Below are 20,031 nucleotides of genomic sequence, written 5' to 3'. Positions count from 1 at the left end.
CAACACTTAAGGGAATCAGGTCTCCCTTTAATTCCCTGCATTTGTCCTAAGCTAAGCTAGTACAATAAAGTCTCTTTCAGGTGAGGAAGAAAGACACAAAGCCGCCTTTCCCTCAGGATAGACAGCATTGTGTCCTCAGCCCTGCCACCCAGCTGGTATTTTGGTCGTTTCTGCCCCCATCCCAACTTTTCTCAATATTGCCTATGGGATGTTAGTCACTTGAATATTACGGTTCCAACAGAAGAGGACAAAATTCAAAGTGGAACAGAGGTCAGCCAAGGCAGCCCCACTGTAGAAGATGGTACTGTTCTCTTAGCCAGAAAATACCACACAGAAAGAAGCAGGGGCAGAAAACAGTGGCCTGGCATCAGGCACCAAGCTATTACCCCATGCGGGTGAAAGGACACTGAGGAATCAGGCCTCAGCTGACCCTTCTTTAGTTTACACTGTGGAATGCAATGGTGCAAAGAATAGAGCTGGGAGGAGCAGTTACTGATATTTTAGACTTTCTTGAAGCTGCTGATGAAACCATCTTGCTTCAGTCTAATATTTAAATAACATGTAGTTTTTATTTGTGATGAAATGGATGCCAGATACTCTGAAGTCAGCTCTAATGGGGAAGAAAGCACAATTTTTATGGAAGAGACCTTGAAAAAGAATATCAAAGCCTGCTTTTATTGATGCACCAGTAGTAAACTGACCCATGATCTGGAAGGGATGGTAATGTTAATACATATCCATCATCAAAACTGAAACAGAAAGATATCTGAAATGGCTTTTACAGTGACATGATGCCTTAATAAGTTAAGGAAATGGATTGCTCACTAACTGCTTTCTCATTTCATGTTCTTTACGAAGTCTTCTCCTTTCTTGATTGAGGCTTTCAGCTCAGGAATGGCCTCAGCTATCATCTTCTCTTCGAAAGAGGAGATTTTGCCGATGCCTAGATTCTTCTCAACGCCCTTTTTCTGAAAGAGAGAGGAGACAGAACAGTTTTACAACAAAGTTAGTTTCCATGAGTGAGTTTGTTATAGAAAACCCAACTTTAACTTCATCATCTGTGCCTAGACCCATGGTTGGCAAACTGCGGCTCGCGAGCCACATGCGGCTCTTTGGCCCCTTGAGTGTGGCTCTTCCACAAAATACCACGGCCTGGGCTAGTCTATTTTGAAGAAGTGGCGTTAGAAGAAGTTTAAAAAATTTGGCTCTCAAAAGAAATTTCAATCGTTGTACTGTTGATATTTGGCTCTGTTGACTAATGAGTTTGCCGACCACTGGCCTAGATGATCCACACCTATGGCTCTGGGCAGCTGCTGCAAATACCCAGAGCTCAGGCTTCAGCCCGACAGTCCTAGGCTGGGATCTGGGCTGTGACTCTATGCATGTACCCTGGACAATGGTTTCCACACCAAGACTGCTTCCTCATCTATAAAACGAGCATACTATCTACCTCAAGGGAGACTGTGAATACACCTGGGAGACTCGGCCCATCAAGTACTCAACAATTAGTAGCACTTCAAGTTATTCTCCCTGACATAGAGCATACTTTTGGGTTCTAGTTTCTTTCCCAAGTTGGTAAAGGACTGAAGAAACATTTTATTATCCATCTGAATTGAATGTAATTAGGTAGGTGAACGTCTGACATTAGGCAAACAACACTGTCTCTGCTACTGTCCATCTCCTTGGAAAGCCCTTCCTGACCCGGACAATCAGCCTTGTGTGCTCCTTTCCTAAAGGTCTCACCACATCCTGCTCACGCCTGCGCTGAACTGGTTATTGAATTAATCTATTTAATGTCAGTCTGTGCATCACAGAGAGCCCCTGAGGCCTGAGGCCACGTCTTATTGACCTTTGAACATTGGGTGTCTGTGGGAAGGGCCTCTTTGTGGCACAGAAAGTCACTAATCTGTTTCTTTCTGGGAATGAGATGAAGGCCAGCACACATTTACCTGATTTCAGCAGTTTCACACTTAAGAAAGAAATGGAAACCTTGGCTTGATGGTTTGTGTGAATGAGATCTAGGGGCAGTGGCTCACTGAAGACTCAAGAGTCAACGCAACAAAAACCAGCCTGGCTAAAGCCAGCAATGTGACCAGATGGGCTCCATCCTAGACACAAGTTTCAAGGGAACAATCAGCAGAACATCCTAAGAAGGATACCCAGTGGGATGAGGAGCAAGGAACCAGGGATGCCTGAACTGGGAAGTGTAACAGCTGTGCATCATTTCCAGACTTCTTTGGAGGAAGAATTAGGCTTGGCAGGCCCTGAGGTCAGAACAAGAACTAACAAGTAGACGTTACAGGGAAATGGCTACAGGCTGGGGTGGAGAAGCCTCTTCGTTCAGAGCAGCCTGTGGGAGCATCTCTTTCAGAGAAGGTCTCATCAGGAAACACACTCAGGCAGCCACTGATGACTAGCTGTCATGCCCACGGGCAATGAAATTCCCGTGCCAGCCAGGATGTGCCAAGCCCACAGTCTCTCTTTGCTCTTAATTCAGTGATGCTCCTCCACCCTCAAAAACCCAAGCACTGGCCATCCAGTGAGATGTAGTGACTGCAAAAAAGAACTCTGAATTATGAAGCAGCCAGACAGGGCAGACCTAAGTCTTAATTAGCGTGAACTCTCCGTCCACAGTCAAGAGACCCAGCCTCTGGGATACATACCCCCAGCAGCAATGGTGTGGAGAAATAGGGACAGTCCGTTTCTTGGGACTTAATAAAGGAACATTCGACAACTCCTTCCTTTCCGTTGATTGCATCCAAAAGGGAAAAGACAAACCGGGCTCCAGCATATGCCATGGACAGGGTGGCAGAGCCTAGGGGGACACAGAAAGGTTAGCCAAGCTAGCACAGAGACTGTAAAATCCAGGTACGCCTGTCCTGCCAGCTAAATAAAGCACCTGTAAAATCTCTAGCTTTAGTCGTCCAGAATTTAGGTCAGCAGTCCTCAATCCACAAACTCATGAATGGCATGAATTAGCTTTGCCAACCTCAAACACCACTCTACTCCACTGAGCGGGCGGAACTACCCTCTGATATAGGGTTTTCTATCAAGTGAACATATAGGAAACTTAGAAAAAGGTTTGCTCCTTGCAGTCTTCAACTGTGAACTCTTTTAACAGTGACTCTGGCATCAGCACCCCACCCATGAACTGCCTCCGAGACCCTACCTGCTCCAGCTTTAGCCTTGACCACCTCCGTGCCAGCCTCCTGGATCCGTCCAGTGAGGGTTGTCAGCTGGTCCTGGGGGAAGTCCACCTTGGGAGTGCACTGCAAGCAAAAGTCACAGGGATCCTGTGAGCAGGTTCAGATTGCACTCTCCTCACCCTATTCACAGAGGGTTCTTTGCATCATCAATACATGGGAAACCAAGAGCCTTTCTTTAAAAAAAAGTCAACTTTGTTGGGAGGTGTAGTGAATTCCCTAATAAATTTAAAGAACTTTTTATATTTTGGACTAATTTTAGACTTACGGGAAAATTGTAAAAACAGTACAAAGACTTTCCTCACTTGTTTTCCTCATGTTAACATCTTAACACAAGCACAGTGCAAATAGGAAGAACAGGAGATGAGGACATCTAAACTCCAGACCTTATTAAAATATCACCACTCTTCCCCCTACTGTCCCTTTTCTGTTCCAGGACCTATTCAGGACCTTACAAGCAATGGACTAGGTTATTTCACACCTTAGTCATTCTCTAACAGTTTCCCAGACTTCCCTCGTCTTTCGTGACAATGTCAAGAGTACTGTCACTCATTTTGCAGAATGTCCATTAGTTTGGATCTGTAAGGTGTTTCCTCGGGATTTTGTGTAAGGTTATGCATTTTTGGCAAGATTAGCACAAATATTTTGTGTCCTTCTCAGTGCACTGTTTTTCGGGTTTATGAGGTTGATTTGATATCATTCTTAGTGGTGTTACCTGGTCTCTAGTCTAGTTATTACATAAAGCAGCTTTGCTTGCTCTGACCTCAGCAGAAATTCATGAATGTTTCTATCAGCAGTTTTCACTGTGTGCTGGAGCTGGCTGCTTTGAGCACCTTCTGACTACACTCACCCCATACAACTGTGGACCTGAAACACTGGAAGCTGACCACAGCCCCTCACCAGTCAAGAAACCCCTGGACAACTGGGATGGGGCTGCATCCATAGCATCCTTTCAAAATACAACAGATCTTTGTAATCTTTGTCAGTCTGTCCTGAGTGCCTCGAAGTGGATCTTAAGGCTTCTTGGCAAGGTCACAAACATACCTGAGAGATCAGGGGGATGATGGTCTTCCCAGCATGGCCGCCAATGACAGGAACATTGACTCGAGCTGGATCCAAACCCTGGTCAACAAAATGTGAAACATGATTAACTTTTAACAAGCTCTTTTGAATATAAAATATGTCACATCTACCCAAAACACCAATATTGGAAAAATCCACAGAAATCAGAACAAAACAAAAAAAATTAGAAGAGACTGACTCCAACCCTGTGCAAATCTACCATGGCCCCACCCCACAGTCTGACATCAGTCTGAACACAGGCAGTGAGGAGTAACTTGTCATCTTGTGAGGTCACGAGGTTTTTCCTTTATAATGAGTTGAAAACTGCCTCCTTGTAGGCACCCCTGCATTGTTCCCTATCAATCTATCTTCTCAGAATCAAAGGATGACAGTCCTCTTTCCCACAGCTAATGTTATTTCAATGCACAAGCCCAGACTTATGTGCCCACACTTTGTCAAAGAACAAATCAAAGTAAACTTCAAAACAATTCCAGGAAACTAAGGGTGAGAAATCTGTCAACTCAAACAATGATTGGGACAGAAAGAACAAAACTGGGAAAGCTCAGAACACCCTAGTTCATTAGTGGGCTAGCTGAGAGAGGCTGGTTCGTTTGTTAAACTGAGGTACAATGCCCCTAAGGACTCTGTGAACCAGGTATTCTTATGACAGACAAAAAAAGAACCTGGTGGAAGTTATGGGTCGGAGGTAACCTTTTCCAAATGCTGCAGCTGCTGAAGAGAGCAGCCCTAAGTTAGGAACCGCCAAGCCTCTGGTGGTGGTGGTGGGAGCAGGGGGGGGTGGGCGGAGGGGGAGCCAGGGACAGACAGGAATAGCAGGATCAACTGTGAAGCAGGGCGCTCAGAAGCCAAGGTGCTGTGCAGTCACCGGGGTCACAGGCATGAAAAAAGCCCCTGCTTTTGAGAAACCTGATGTCTAATGAGACAATACTAAGGGCCGTTCCAGCACAACACTATGGAAGCCAGAGGAGCACTTCATCAGCATGGGGAAGGCTTCCTGGGACTGACCTCATTCACCTGGGAAGGAACAGGAGGACTTGCCCCAAGGGAAGCATACTCTAGGCCTGTGGTTGGCAAACTGCGGCTCGCGAGCCACATGCGGCTCTTTGGCCCCTTGAGTGTGGCTCTTCCACAAAATACCACGGCCTGGGCGAGTCTATTTTGAAGAAGTGGCGTTAGAAGAAGTTTAAGTTTAAAAAATTCGGCTCTCAAAAGAAATTTCAATTGTTGTACTGTTGATATTTGGCTCTGTTGACTAATGAGTTTGCCGACCACTGCTCTAGGCAAAAGAAGCAAAGGCCAGTGGGTATGAAGAACGCATATAACATCAGCAGTGTATGAAATGTAAACTAGACAATTTTTGCGAGCCTAGTGGAAAGGGAATGCGAAAGTAAAAGGGGTCCAGGTGGCTGTGAGGGCTGAGGGAGGAACCAGGCACTGGGAGCTTAAGGGTCAATTTTGACTCAGGCAATTTTTCAGAATGTCAGACAGACTGAGGTAAAGGGCAGTTCACTTAGCTGACACTTGTCAAGCACCAGATTTTCTGGGAGGGGTCAAGATCCTCCATTCACCACCTCTAACAGTAAGGCTTCTAGGCTGAGAAGCACTATCTAATAGGACTTTCTATAAAAATACAGCAGTCATATGTGGCCATCAAGCACCTGAAATTTGACTAGTGTGATGGAGGACAAGCACTTCTGATTTTATTTATCTAATTTACCAGCCACATGTAGCTACTTCACTGTGCACAAGTAGGGGCCCAGGGGAAACGGTGTGCTCTGACAGCTGGCAGCACCGTGGGAACCCTAAGAGAATGAGCACTACTGCTTTCAGGAAACTGGGGTACAAGCTTCAGGAAGCTGGAACCTGGGCTCTCCAACCTGTGCACTCTCAGCTTCAATGTGATCTTCTCCACAAAGCCTTAAAGTGTCTCTCCATTCAACAGAGCTCCCAAGGCCTGGGGCCATGTCTTATGGACCTTGATGACCACCACACCTAGAATCAAGCCTGAAGAACACGCTGAAGTATGGATTAAAGTAGGTTGTCATCAGAACTCGAGACAGACCTGTCTGGTTCACAGGGGAGTAAAATAAAGGCCAATAGTCCTGTGTGTGCAACTTCTCACTAAGCTGTGTGCATGACAACGTCCCCTACTTTAGAGAGGCTCCTCTTATCTGAAAAGTCAGGAAAAAAATGGTCTGAAGTTCAAGGAAACTTTTTGGGGCCAAAATAAATGGTTCTGCTGGATCCACACGAAAAAGATTATACAGCAAGTTGTGAAAGGCACGGAAAACGCCAGATCTAGCACTGATGCCAAACCCACCTCAGGATGAGTCCACAGCTCAGTCCAGCAGCCCAGGAAGAAGCAGACAGCTGGCAAGCAGAACTCTCAGAGAAAAGCTACCGCAGGTAACCCAAGAAGGGGAGTCAGAACTACAGCCTGGGGACAGCAATTCTGCTATCTTAGGAGCTATCCAGTAATTTATCTAATGATTAGCAGGTAAATGCTGTTAATACTAGTTTTCAGAGGCAATGAGCTTGAAGAGCACAATTCAGTCCAGCCAATGAGAAACCTAGGGAAAGCCTGAAGCATCAAGAAGAGAAGAGTAAGCCGAAACCGGTTTGGCTCAGTGGATAGAGCGTCGGCCTGTGGACTGAAGGGTCCCGGGTTCGATTCCGGTCAAGGGCATGTGCCTTGGTTGCGGGCACATCCCCAGTGGGGGGTGTGCGGGAGGCAGCTGATCGATGTCTCTCTCTCATCGATGTTTCTAACTCTCTATCCCTCTCCCTTCTTCTCTGTAAAAAATCAATAAAATATATTAAAAAAAAAAAAAAGAAGAGAAGAGTAAGCTAAGTTAAGACTAAAGCTGTTGGTTTAAATCTGCAGGGGCCTGCTGATGCCCCAAGAAAATGTGAGAGCTATTTCCCACCACAGGGCAAGTTATTAAAAACATGTAAGCCCGGCCAGGGTGGCTCAGTGGTTGAGCCTCCTCCCATGAATCAAGAGGTCACCAGTTCCATTACCGGTTAGGGCACATGCTGAGATTGAGGCTTGATCCCCAGTAGGGGGCGTGCAGGAGGTAACCAACTGGTGACTGGTGTTTCTCATCGATGTTTCTATCTCTCTATCCCTCTCCCTTCTTTAAAATCAATAAAAACATATTTTAAAAAATTAAAAATAATTAAAACTCCCAAATTACAAGTGACCTGTAAATGCCCTGATGTTTTCTATGCCCATAAAACAACCAAGGATGGCCCAAAGTTCAGAAACGGGAGCTTGAAAGATACCCGATGTGGCTCTTACCTTCAGTTCTGCAACAAAAGCATTGGCTCTGACAACGTCCAGGGTTGTCACCCCAAATATCTTATTGGGGTTGTATACTCCATGCTTCTTAAAAACTTCAGATGTGATTGGGATGGTGGAGTTAACCTAATAAATCCAAGAGACAGCATAATTTGCCAGGCATTCTGAGAATATAGTCATGTATTATAAGAGATGGGCTATAGGGGTGGACTGCCTCTGCTACCAGAGTGCCTCCTTCCCCCTCCACATGAACAAAGAAACTCGGCACTGTAGCAGGCGCTCTTCCCCTTGGTGGCCCCTGAGCCCATAGTTCAAATATGCACGACACCCTGGAACTATCAACTTTAAAATGTGATGATGGCTACACAGGACATCTTCAGCTCCAGCTAGAACTTACACCTGAATGGCCATTCCTAACAAAAGACCATAGCACAGGGCTAAAAGCTCAGATGGCACAGGGTCAAGTCCCAGCTCTGTCACTCCATTGGTAACCCGGGGAAAGCTACTTTAACTCCCTAAGACTTGGTTCTTTATCTGTAAACGGGGATAAAACTACCTCATAAGGCTGTTGAGAAGATTAAATGACTATGTACATGGCAAGTGCCTAACACTTGGTTCACAGAAACAATATAATTAAAACTAAACAGCAAGATATATATTATGCCCGGCTGGTGTGGCTCAACAGTTGAGCACTGACCCAGCAACCAGGAGGTCGCCGGTTCGATTCCCAGTTAGGGCACATGCCCAGGTTGCGGGCTTGATCCCCAGTGTGGGGCCGTGCAGAAGGCAGCCAATCGATGATTCTCTCTCATCGATGTTTCTATCTCTCTCTCCCTTTCCCTTCTTGTCTCTCTAAAAATAAAAAAAAATATTAAAGAAAAAAAAAGATATATATTAGGCACTAGTCAGCTCCCTGATAAAAGAATCAACTGCTTTCTACTTTTGACCAAATGGCCCTGAGGAAAGGTGAGCAGGTTGGGAAAGACAGGATCCTCTTCTCAGAGGCCACTGCATAAGCTCTGCATGTTTATCAACGGTCACGTTCCTCAGTCAACATCACTATCATGGCTCTGTCAATCAGGAGGGAGAAATGAATGAAGAGGGCTACTGCTGAATACAACCCAAGGGCCTGATAGGACAGTTGTGGGAACCTTCCAGAGAGGACACAGCAGAGTTTCTGAACTGAAGATTAAGCAGGCAGGACCTGATGTCACTGCATATGAGATACATGTGTAAGTTTGAGAAGGAAGGGAGCATTGGGGAACTAGGAATTGCAAACCCTGGGTATAACATAGTAAAAGGAGTTCATCAGGCTCCCACAATCATGGCTGGAAGAAGCCTTAAGAATGGACTTATTTTCCAGGTTGAGAAACTAAGATTATTCAGATAAGGGAAGTGATTTGCCCAAAGGTATACAGTTGATGGAAAAACCAGGTTAAAACTCACTTAGTCTATGCCAGAAGGAATCCTTAGGAAACAAATGTAAGGACCTCTTTTTAGTGCTCCCAACTTACCATTTCAGTATGTTAGTCTGATTATTCTCCCCATAAGACATTAGTACACTTTTGCTGTGAGCTTTCATATGTATCAGCAACCTACCCGACAGCAGCACTCACCGGATTTGCAATGACACAGATCATGGCCTCAGGGCAATTCTGGGCACAGGCAGCAGTCAGGGTGGCCACAATTGTGGCATTGGTGTTGAATAGGTCATCCCGAGTCATGCCTGAGAATGATCCAATTCAAGATGTTCACAAAGCACAGGACAAATTTCTAAATATGTGCCAAGAGCTGTGTGTTAACTGTCAAACATGAGTGACACAGGGTCCCCATTTTATTTATTTAAACATATTTTTATTGATTTCACACAGGAAGGGAGAGGAAGAGATGGAAACATCAGTGATGAGAATCATTGACCGGCTGCCTCTGGCACGCCCCCCACTGGGGATTGAGCCCACAACCTTGGCATGTGCCCTTGACCAGAATCGAACCCAGGACCCTTTAGTCCACAGGCTGACGCTCTATCCATTGAGCCAAACAAGCTAGGGCAGGGTCCCCGTTTTAAGTTAAACTACCTTGTAGAGAAAATAGTCCAGTGTGACAAGTGCTGAAACAGAGGTCTGTGAGGGTGAGGAGTGGGGATGGGAGTCAGGAAGAGTGATATCTGAGGAGGAGGGTCATGAAGAATTCCCAAGGTGGAGACAGGTGGAAGAAAGGGCATTCTAGGCTGGGGAGGAGGGATGAAAAGGAAACACGAGGCCTTGATTTTTATACCATGGGCAATGGAGAGCTTTGAAATTTTTTCTGCAGCAGACAGATCTGACTAGATTCATTTTTCATGGAAAACCACTTCCTCAACTGCCTTGTAGGGAGATGCTAAAGAAGGTTTTCAAATACACACCTGGTTTTCTCGGGACTCCAGCTGGAATAACCACCAAATCACAACCTTTCAGGCAGTCTGGCAGCTGCTCAGGTCCGAGGTAGCCTAGAAAAAAACGCCCAAGAGAGCAATCTTATAGTTTGCAACCAAGAGAGGCTAGCACATCTATGGGGACAGAACCCAGAGAACTGCCCCACCTGTGTCCAATGCTGATCACAGGCCACAGAAAGGCTGGCAAGCCCACCTGTGATATGATTCCTTTCCTTGAGGACTGCCATCCTGTGAGCCTGACATTTCTGGCTGGCAGGAATGACCCCCTTTCATTCTACTTTCCTCCAGCCTCCATTTGCCCAGGCCTGGATTCTCCAGGGTTAACCCTCCAGGTTTGCATAAAACCAAACCAAGCCAGCTGCTAATCTTTACTCCCTAGCACATGTAAGTCGTTCTCAGCTCCCAGTTAGAAGAGTTGCTACTCTACATCATGATCATCCTAACAAAAGTGCCATCTTAGGGTCAGACCAGAAGGCACACTGAAGGCCACGAAAAAAACCCTATGTTGATAAAAAAGAACTCTTAAGTATTAGTACCTATTTTGTTTATTCCTAGTATCTGAGGAAAATAAGGTCTATATTCAAGGATTTCAGGGAAATCTGCTCCAAGACCAAATCTGCTTTGATTTTAATAGACTTTTTCCTTATTTGCAAAAGCTTTCAGAAACGCAAATCTACAACACAAAAGAAAATGAACAAACAAATTTAGTGGGACTATGGAAGGCTCATAAACATATGACTTGACAGTCAGCCTCCTGTGTTGTCTGTACCTTTCTGGACAGTAATTTGGTACTTTATAGTAACAGCTTTAATGTAGTCACACTTACTCTAAGTGCCCTAAGGACTCTAAGAAACAAAATATAAAAATGAGGATATTTATCACAGCTTATATATTTAGAGGAAAACAGGAAAGAGCCAATGGCCAACAGTATGGGAATAATAAGAAGTGATAAATTATAGTAAAGCTTTAAAAGGATGTCACCAAGAACTTGGTACATGGGAAATGTTGCTAAGATGTGAGGGTAAAATAAGCAGGACATATAATTTTATGTAATTATTAATTACTTCTTGGATAACATATCTCTATCTCCCAAATAGGAAGGCAGATTTGTCTAAGGTGGCCATGCTTTAGAGAAGGTAACCCTGGGTGGAGAGTTGGCCCATAACATGGGCATGAGACCTACAACGACTAGGAACAGCATTTCTCACTGCCCCAAGTCCCAGCAGGAGGCTCCCCATCACCATCCTCACAATACTTTTCAAGTTAGAAAAAATTTCAAATGGACAGGTCACACCATCTTTATTTTTTGGAAAGATACTGTTACTTAAATTTTTATAGATTCAAGTCCAAAAAAGTGTGATCATTTGTAAAAGTTAATTCTAAACTGAACATGAACATCCCAAGTCTCTGAACATCTAGTTTCATTCAAGGCTCTTACTGTAAACTTGGATCCTAGCCTCCTAGGGAGAAGAGATGTAAGTTCTCCAGGCCCAGTGTGCCCAGTACCTTTCACAGTCGCTCTGGTCTCAATGTGGCTCAAATCTGCAGCCACTCCAGGTGTATGAGCAATATCATAGAGGGTCAGGCGGCTCACCAAAGGGCTATTCTTCAGGAGAAGCGAAAGGGGCTGCCCAATTCCTCCAGAAGCCCCGAGCACAGCTACTTTAGCATTGTTCTAAAAAGTGGCACAGAGAAAGAACTCTTAAGATACAATCAGCATTAAATGGATTCTCATTAAAAGGATACCTCCTGCAAAGTACTGCACTGGCCTCTTATTGCACAGATGCCAAAGGAAGATACAACTGTAATTGTACCGTCCAAAGATCCAGTTTCCTTGTGAAGGTTAGAGGCTTGCCTCAGGAACATGGGGAAGAACTCATGTCTGTAGAGATTTGTGACAGGGTATACTTATAGCAGCCTCTAAAAGATGAATAAGCTTTACTCATTCAGGCAGCTGGACTGGTAACAGCAGCCTTACTTTCAATCTGCAATTTTAAAAACTATAAACTAACATTTATTGAGTACCTACCCACACTCTAGCCATCACACATGGGAATGCAGTAATGAAGACCTCTGCTGGCTCTGGAGTGGACATGCAAGCAGATGTGTGAGGAGCTGAGGGAAAAGAGCTATGTATACTGTGTGCAGAAGAGACAGGGTGGCAATCAACTGCCTGGGGAAGAGGGATCAGGTAAGATTCCAGCATAATCTTGGCTGGAGCCTAAGGCAGGATTAGGAGGGATATATATGTTTAAAAAGCTCCTTCTCTCCCAGGTAAGTTAGATCTGCATGCAGCCCCAGACTCCTTACCCCAAATCAACTCCCAAACTTTGGTGTTCATTAGAATCACCTGCTGAGGTCACAAAAACAAAACCAACAGAGGGCCAGGCTCCTTCAAATAGGCTCTATCAAGTTCCCCAAGTGATTCTGACACCAAAGTTTGAGAATCACTACTGCTCCACATCAAGCAGCAGTTGGCCTGGGCATGTCAGCTGGAAGCTTTAAAAGTGATAACTTAGTTGGGAGGGTGGGGGTTAGTCAACAGAGCGGCAAACCGTGGCTCGCGAGCCGCAGTTTGCCGACCACTGGCTTACTGGAACTAAAGTAATAAAACCTGACTTTAAAACAGCCACTCAGAGCTAAGTAGATCTAATTGGTCATCATCCAATCGCCTTCATTTTTTAAAAAACAGCTTCATTGAGATGTTATTTTCCATACCATACAATTCACTCATTTAAAATGTACAATCCAATGGTTTTTAGTATATTCATAGTTGTACAATCATTACCCTTTAAAGCAACTCTTATTTTCCATTTCCTTACAACCCCTGGCAACCACTAACCTTCTTTCGTCTCTAAGGACCTGCCTTTGCCTATTCTGGATATTTCACATATGAATGGTATCACACAACACACGGCTTTTTATTTGGCTTTTTTTACTGATCATGTTTTAAAGGTTAATCCATGTTGTTATCAGTACCCCATTTCTTTTAGCCATTCATCAGTTGATGGACAACTGGGTTATTTCCACCTTTTGGCTATCATGAATAGTGCTGCTATGAAGAGCCAAGTTTTTGTGCAGACATGTTTTTTTTAATTTTATTGATTTTTAGAGGAAGGGAGAGGGTTAGAGAAAGAAAAACACCATTGATCGGCTGCATCTTGCATACCTCTACTGGGAATTGAGCCGGCAACCCAGGCATGGTGACCTCTTGGTTCATGGGTCGATATTCAACCACTGAACCACTCTGGCAGGGCTGTTTTTAATCTCTTGGTTATATACCAAGGAATGGAATTGATGGGTCATGTGGCTACTCCATGTTTAACCTTTTGAGAAACTGCTAGACTGTTTTCCAAAATGGCTGATATTCATCCATTAAAGCTCACTACAATTCAACAGGCACCTACTTTTGCTACCCGCCAGACTGGCCCGCAAAGACTCACAAACTTAACAACACCTAGTGTAACAAGTGACACTGAGGCAGATTCTCAGAAGAGCAGTAGCACAAATAGGGGTAGAATAAACTGCTAGAGGGGGTTTTGAAGGATGGTAGTTTACCAAGTAGATAATGGAGGGAAGAGACAAGTAGTCCTGACAGTTCTTTATGACTCTAGCACTGTTGGATACATATGGCGAAAGGAAGAAGGGAGGGCCAAGCACAGAATTATTGGGTCCTGGCGGGCAATGGGGAACTACTGAAGGGCCTCAAAAGCTGGGAAGAACATGACCAGATCTGGGTTTCAGAAAGATATGAGACAGAGTGGAAGATGGACTGGAAATATACAATAGAAGCAAGGAGACTACTGTAATAGTTCAAACATGATTGAAGAGTGGGATAAAGGGAGCAGCAAGGATGGGTAGATTATGAGGGATTTGAGGAATAGTAGCTATAGATTAAGTCACCCCCTTCCCATCTTCACCCAAATGGTGAGTAGAGGAAGGAACCTGGGGTGACAATATCTGGCTCAAGCAGACAGCACTTCCTTTAACCAATAGAACTGACAAGAGTTTAGAGGTTTTGCCGAAACCGGTTTGGCTCAGTGGATAGAGCGTCGGCCTGCGGACTGAAGGGTCCCGGGTTCGATTCCAGTCAAGGGCATGTACCTTGGTTGCGGGCACATCCCCAGTGGGAGGTGTGCAGGAGGCAGCTGATCGATGTTTCTCTCTCATCGATGTTTCTAGCTCTCTATCCCTCTCCCTTCCTCTCTGTAAAAAATCAATAAAAAAAATATATTAAAAAAAAAAAAGAGTTTAGAGGTTTTGAAGAAAGGATAACGAATTGTTTGGCACACTGAATTTGGGCCACTTGAAACATCCATGCACAGTAGGTCCCTGGACAAAAGACTTGGTCTGGAGGTCACAGTGTCTGCACTGGAATTAATGGAAGCCAGGAACATGGACAAGGCACAAAAAGGAACAGAATGAGAAGAGCACTAGGGACAGAACACCAGCATTTAAGGGGTGGGAGGAAGGCCACCCCACCCCAGACATTTTAAACAACCAATTCAATTACTACTTCTTGGTGATCTTTCCTACAAGGGGCAGGTATGAGCCTCTCCTGATCGGGACTGCTGGGCGAGAGCCTGTGGCAGGCTCAGTGGGGCTGGGATGAGCGGGAGCAGCAGGCGGTGTCGGACTGCTGGTTTCAGCCCAATACCCGCAGGCCACACTGAGGGACCCCACTGGTGCACAAATCTGTGCACCGGGCCTCTAGTTAAATAATATTAACAGATACATTTTATAGGTGAGGAACTGAAGCAAAGAGGTTGTAATATACCCAGACTCACAAAGATAGCAAGTGATGAAGCTGGGATACAAGCCAAACATAGGCAATTTGAATCTGGAATTTGGGATCTTAAAAAGAGTCATAGAGAAAATAGATCTATGCTAAGTCCTGTTCTAGAGCTCATTCCCATTATACAAAAGGCATTCTTCCTCTCTAGGTCTCACTCAAGTCCCGACCAAAATTCCAGATATTCTCAGTGTTGTTGTTTCTAAACTAAACTCACAAATGAGACAGGAGCCTATTCCTGGCTGGTAGGCAGGCAGCTACCAGGAAGTTAGGAGACAAACTGAGAAAAGATAGCAGATGCAACAACTCAAAGCACAGTGTGTGGTCATCTAGGGCATCTGGATCCTTTCACTATTACTACTCATTGTATTCGACAGCAACTGATACTGGTAATAATGGGCTTCTGTTATTAAAAGCAAAAATCAAACCAAACAAACCCAAAACCAAAACAACCCCACACAGTACAATCTGCTTAAAGAGTGCAAACTCTAAATGCATGTACTACAACTAAGATTTGCATTTTTTTTAAAAAAATTCTCACCTGAGGATATATTTTTCATTGAGTCTAAAAAGAGGGGGGGAGGGAGGGAGGAAGGGAGGGAGAGAGAGAGAGAGAGAGAGAGAGAGAGAGAGAGAGAGAGAGAAACATCGATCAGTTGCCTCCATACTTACCCAGACCAGGGATTGGACCCGAGACCTTTTAATGCATGGGATGATGCTCTAACTGAGCCATACTGGCCAGGACTTTTATTTAAGTTGCTCCTTTAAAGATGAACCCTAACCATGGCCATTGTGGCTATAGCGTCATCCCACGCACCAGAGAGTCTCGGGTTTAATTCCCAGTTAAGGGCATGCACCTGGGTTGCAGGTTTGATTCCTGCGGCACATGTGGGAGGCAACCAACCAATGCATCTCTCACATAGATGGTTTTCTCTCTCTCCTCCTCTATCCCTTCCACTTCCTCTAAAAATATCAGTGGAAAAAGTATCTTTGGGTGAGGACTTACAAAAAAAAGAAAAAAGATGAACCCTTGACTACACAGAAAACTAGTCAGACCAATTCAGAACCTGAGATCTGGCAACCATATCCACTTCCAGATCTTCAATTATCATTTCCATATCTTTTTCCTAATCATATGGACTCCCAAATTCCAACTCCACATTCCCAGTTGTATTAGGCATTTCACTGGTCCCACAAACCCAAATGTCTAAATAAATTTATTTTCTTTACCTCTCCCATCCCAAATGGTACCCGTGTTCTCCCAAATTCAAACATTTGAACAAATTCTGCCTCCTCCCTTATTAGAAACACCCACTTAGGACATGAAGGACTTGGCACCTCAAATATCTTCCCATTATCAAACTTAGGTCCTCAGTATCACCTCTAAACCATCCTTTGTAAAATTCCAAGTTTTAATCATTTCCTTGCTCAAAAAGCTTCTGAAGTTCCTCATGCCCAAATTACTCAGCCTGGCTTCTAAGGCTAACCAGGGCAGTGGTTCCAATGTGGGAAGCACAAGATAATTCCAGGATAAAAATGGCCAAGTTTGTGTTTTTGTTTTTATCTGATAAAGAATTAAACTCTAGCCCTAGCCCAGTGGTCAGCAAACTGCGGCTCTCGAGCCACATGTGTCTCGTGAGCCGCAGTTTGCCGCTCTGTTGACGAGAGTTTGCCGACCACTGCCCTAGCCAGTTTGGCTCAGTGGACAGAGTATCGGCCCGGGGACTGAAGGGTCCTGGAATTCTGGTCAAGGGCACATACCTCAGTTATAAGTCCAATCCCGGCCTTGGTCAAGATGCAAGCGGGAGGCAACCAATCGATGTGTCTCTCTCACATCTGTCTTTCCCCCTCCCTTCTACTGTCTCTAAAAATCAGTGGAAAAATATCCTCAGGTGAAGATTAACAAAAAATAAAAAAGAAACTCTAGCAAGAGACAGATTGACCTGATGCCCTCACTAGGGTCCTTAAGTCAGTGTGTCCTATATGACACACAAGATGAACACAACCTAGGAGCAGGGAGAAGGGGGATGACCTCCTCATTCACTCCATCACTTTCAGTGTGCTGAGGTGGTTATTGTTTGTATATTACAAAATCTCATCAACTTAGTTAATATTTATAAAAACACAGCCTTTAAGTGGTGGAAGCTTTACTATGAGGTGAGAGTCCTTGGTAATCCAGGGGTTAGTTCATGATCTCTGGAAAAGAGCTGTCTATAAACTTGCTGACCTTTCCCAGGTTGAGGAGTGGTTGTCAACAGTACACTGCTTAGCAACTGTTTTGAAAATGGACACAGAGTAACACTTGCTTCATTTACAAATTTGCTTTTTAAAGTCTCTTCTAGTTTGTTTTTAAATTTCTATTTTTTGTTTGTGTTATACTCTAGCACATATCCGTAGAAATAAACACATTGAGGTTGCTCTGCTCTACACATTTTTACTGTAAAGGATACAGGATCTAAGGTCTCTAGACCAGTGGTCGGCAAACTCATTAGTCAACAGAGCCAAATATCAACAGTACAATAATTGAAATTTCTTTTGGGAGCCAAATTTTTTAAACTTCAACTTCTTCTAACGCCACTTCTTCAAAATAGACTCGCCCAGGCTGTGGTATTTTGTGGAAGAGCCACACTCAAGGGGCCAAAGAGCCGCATGTGGCTCGCGAGCTGCAGTTTGCCGACCACGGCTCTAGACCAATGTAACATTTGGCTCAAACTCATCTTTCTGACATACTGCCTTTCCAACATCTCTACTTGTATGTGTAACAGGCATTTTAAACTCAACATATATAAAACTGATATATTCCACCTGCCCCAAACCGCTCTCTTCCAGCAGTTTTTTCCCATCTCAGCAAACCCCAAAGCCTCAGAGTCCTCCATTCTCCTCTTTCTCTCAGTACTCCTCACCAAATCATGTCAGTAAGTCCCACTGTCTTACCTTTGGTCAGTTCCCTTCTCCCACTCCTCAGCATTAATCTTCATCACCTCCTACAGTCTTAAATTGATTCCTTTTTGGCTTATCTCAAGTGCTACTTCTCATTCACCTTGATATCCCCTGCAACACCCAGCCCAATTCTTGACAATCACGGATACTCAAGATACTTATTTTTCACATGAATTAAATGCACAGAAAAGTGATCTGAAGGACAGAAACTAGATAAGAAATTTGGAATCTACTTTAATAATCACCCCCCTTTTGGGTGTGGCAAGGTAGACATCTCTTGGGTTTTGATTTTGGTTGTATTTAGAATCACCTGGGGCACCTGGTAATAATAGAGGCCCAGATCCTACCCTCTTTAAATATTGGCCTGTTCTTTATTAGCTTTTTGGTGATTCTGCCACACGCCAGAGTTTGAGAACCACTATCCTAGAAAATATAGTTAAAAATAGCTTAGGCTTTAGTAATTCCAGGCCAAGTAATGCACTGTTACAACACTGGGGGCAGGCCCAGTCCACTACAGCATAAGGATCCTTCATAAAAGTCCTTAAGAGGAAGTAGTGTTCAGGTTCTTGAAGGGTTGGTTATCCAAAAACCATTGACAGTGATCAGGAGAGCTGAATTTTAATACTCTGGCTAAATGACTGTTAACTTTGGACCAGTTCTCTACCCTCGGTCCACGCCTATCTGTACTATGGAGTTAATAATTACACATTATTTGTACGGATGCTGCAAGAAGAACAAGGTTATTCACTCAACGTTGCATAAAAACATAAATTACTTTCGACCCTAGATCCCTGGCTTCTCAACCTTGAAGGACTGCAGTCTAAGAGCAAGCAAGCCCTCTGGAGAACCCCGAGGGGTCGAGCTTGGGGATTAGAAGAAGTGCACTGGTTCTGTAGTTGGGGCACCTTCCCCTCTCTCTTCCGTACTTCCCGCCCGGTATCAGGACCAGCCTAGGGTGCCCAACCGCCGACCAGTACCCGGCGGCCCTGCGGTGCAGGCTGGCCCCCGGGTCAGGGCTGCTCGCAAGCTAGGGACACACGTGGCCCAGGCCGGGGGCTTCCGCCTGCAGCCAGCCCCTCGTCGGGCCTACCTGGGCCGAGGTGCTGAAGCTGCGGCGGAGAGCGGCGCCCGCAGGCCGAGCGAGGGCGGAGAGCATGGCTGGGGCGGGAGGGCGCGGACCAGCAAGCGAAAGAGCTGGCGGCGGGCAAGTGACTCCAACGACCTCCACAAGATGCAGGGCCTCCTGGCTCTGTTCCGCTGGGCCTCGCGAGAGGAGCCCAGCTTCCGGCCCCGCCTCACGTCCCAGATCTCGCGGTATCACGGCTGTCCCGTTGGAAGGCGGAACGACGCTCCTGGCCCAGTGGGAGTGCAGCCTAAGGCTGGTTCGAATCCAGTTCGGCGAGTGGGGGAAGGGCTGTCAGAATTGGGGGACAAACTACCTCCCAAGAGGTGCAAGAGGACGGGGTTTAGGCTGGAAGAGCCTTAGAGGAGCCATTTTCCAGGTGGGGCTCTAGGCAGACTCTGACTGGGAGATTGGCCAGCAATCGCGCAGCAGGCCTGGCGGACTGGGTGCCGTCCGAAACCCCCCGACCGCAGCTGAACCCACTACCCCTGCCCCTGGAAAGGAAATGCGGCGGGGAGGAGAGGTTGAGCGTCCCAGAGGTGGGGTGGCAGGATGGGGGCTTCTTTAATCTGTCCCTCTCATGCACCCCTTTCTCACACTCACGTGCCGCCCACCCCCTGTCCCACTGAGGCACCGCAATTGAGAATGACCGACTATGAGCACTGACTTAGCTCTAGGCACTGTTCAATGAGCTTTTACAGGACAACAGTCTGTGTTACAGAGGAAGAAACAGGTATCTAGGTAACTTATGTTTTCACCCAGTCCCCAACCCTCAGGTCTGGCCAGCAATGCTGGGAACACGACCACATTGTTTCTGCTCTGGGAACGAAGAAACTGTGACTGCAGTTAAGGGACTTTATTCAGAGTTTACTCAGAAAATAATGATGTGGTTCCTGCTCAAAAGGAGTTGATGATTTAAATTTATAAATTAAGTTTAAGCTTCATTCCCCTCCTCCCCCTGCTATTTTCTGGGCTTACAAAGAATCCTTACCGTCAAAAAGTTCAGACAAGTGGGGCAGGTAGATTTGCTGCAGTTTGTTGCCTTCAGAGAGGAATGCACAATCCCATGGTGGGTTGGTGGGGAGGGGGGAAGGGAATCTATGACTAAGCCTGCTTGGAAGCTGTTAGGAAAGCAAAGATTAAAGGAACAATTCCCAT

The 20,031-nt window shown here is 45.3% G+C and overlaps 2 protein-coding genes across 2 annotated transcripts in view; one reads left to right on the top strand and one right to left on the bottom strand.

The window, feature by feature from the left end:
* Positions 1–654: 654 nt before the first annotated feature.
* Positions 655–19,063, bottom strand: MDH2 (malate dehydrogenase 2). Its single transcript, XM_080680949.1, has 9 exons — positions 18,841–19,063; positions 11,525–11,693; positions 9,989–10,072; positions 9,204–9,313; positions 7,588–7,713; positions 4,248–4,325; positions 3,170–3,269; positions 2,664–2,815; positions 655–968 (listed from the first exon to the last, which is right to left on the bottom strand). Exons 1-9 carry the CDS (start codon positions 18,904–18,906, stop codon positions 837–839), a joined length of 1,017 nt encoding a protein of 338 aa, XP_080537075.1. The 5' UTR covers positions 18,907–19,063; the 3' UTR covers positions 655–836.
* Positions 19,061–20,031, top strand: part of STYXL1 (serine/threonine/tyrosine interacting like 1) — an 80,758-nt gene continuing 79,787 nt past the window's right edge. Inside the window, exon 1 of the mRNA XM_080680950.1 lies at positions 19,061–19,252. The gene's annotated coding sequence lies outside the window, so the exon portion shown is untranslated. The remainder of the gene's footprint in view (positions 19,253–20,031) is intronic.

Source organism: Plecotus auritus (assembly GCF_963455305.1).
Source record: "Plecotus auritus genome assembly, chromosome: 7".
NCBI classification, from domain to species: Eukaryota; Metazoa; Chordata; class Mammalia; order Chiroptera; family Vespertilionidae; genus Plecotus; species Plecotus auritus.
Note: the sequence above shows the minus strand (reverse complement) of the source record. Positions and strands in the feature narration are given on the sequence as shown.

Excerpts from the sequence above, each read along its gene's own strand:
- MDH2 (XM_080680949.1), bottom strand. The coding sequence starts at position 18,906 with ATGCTCTCCGCCCTCGCTCGGCCTGCGGGCGCCGCTCTCCGCCGCAGC. Across the intron at positions 11,694-18,840 it reads GCTTCAGCACCTCGGCCCAG|AACAATGCTAAAGTAGCTGT; the intron begins GTAGGCCCGACG and ends GCCACTTTTTAG. Across the intron at positions 9,314-9,988 it reads TGGAGTCCCGAGAAAACCAG|GCATGACTCGGGATGACCTA; the intron begins GTGTGTATTTGA and ends GATCATTCTCAG.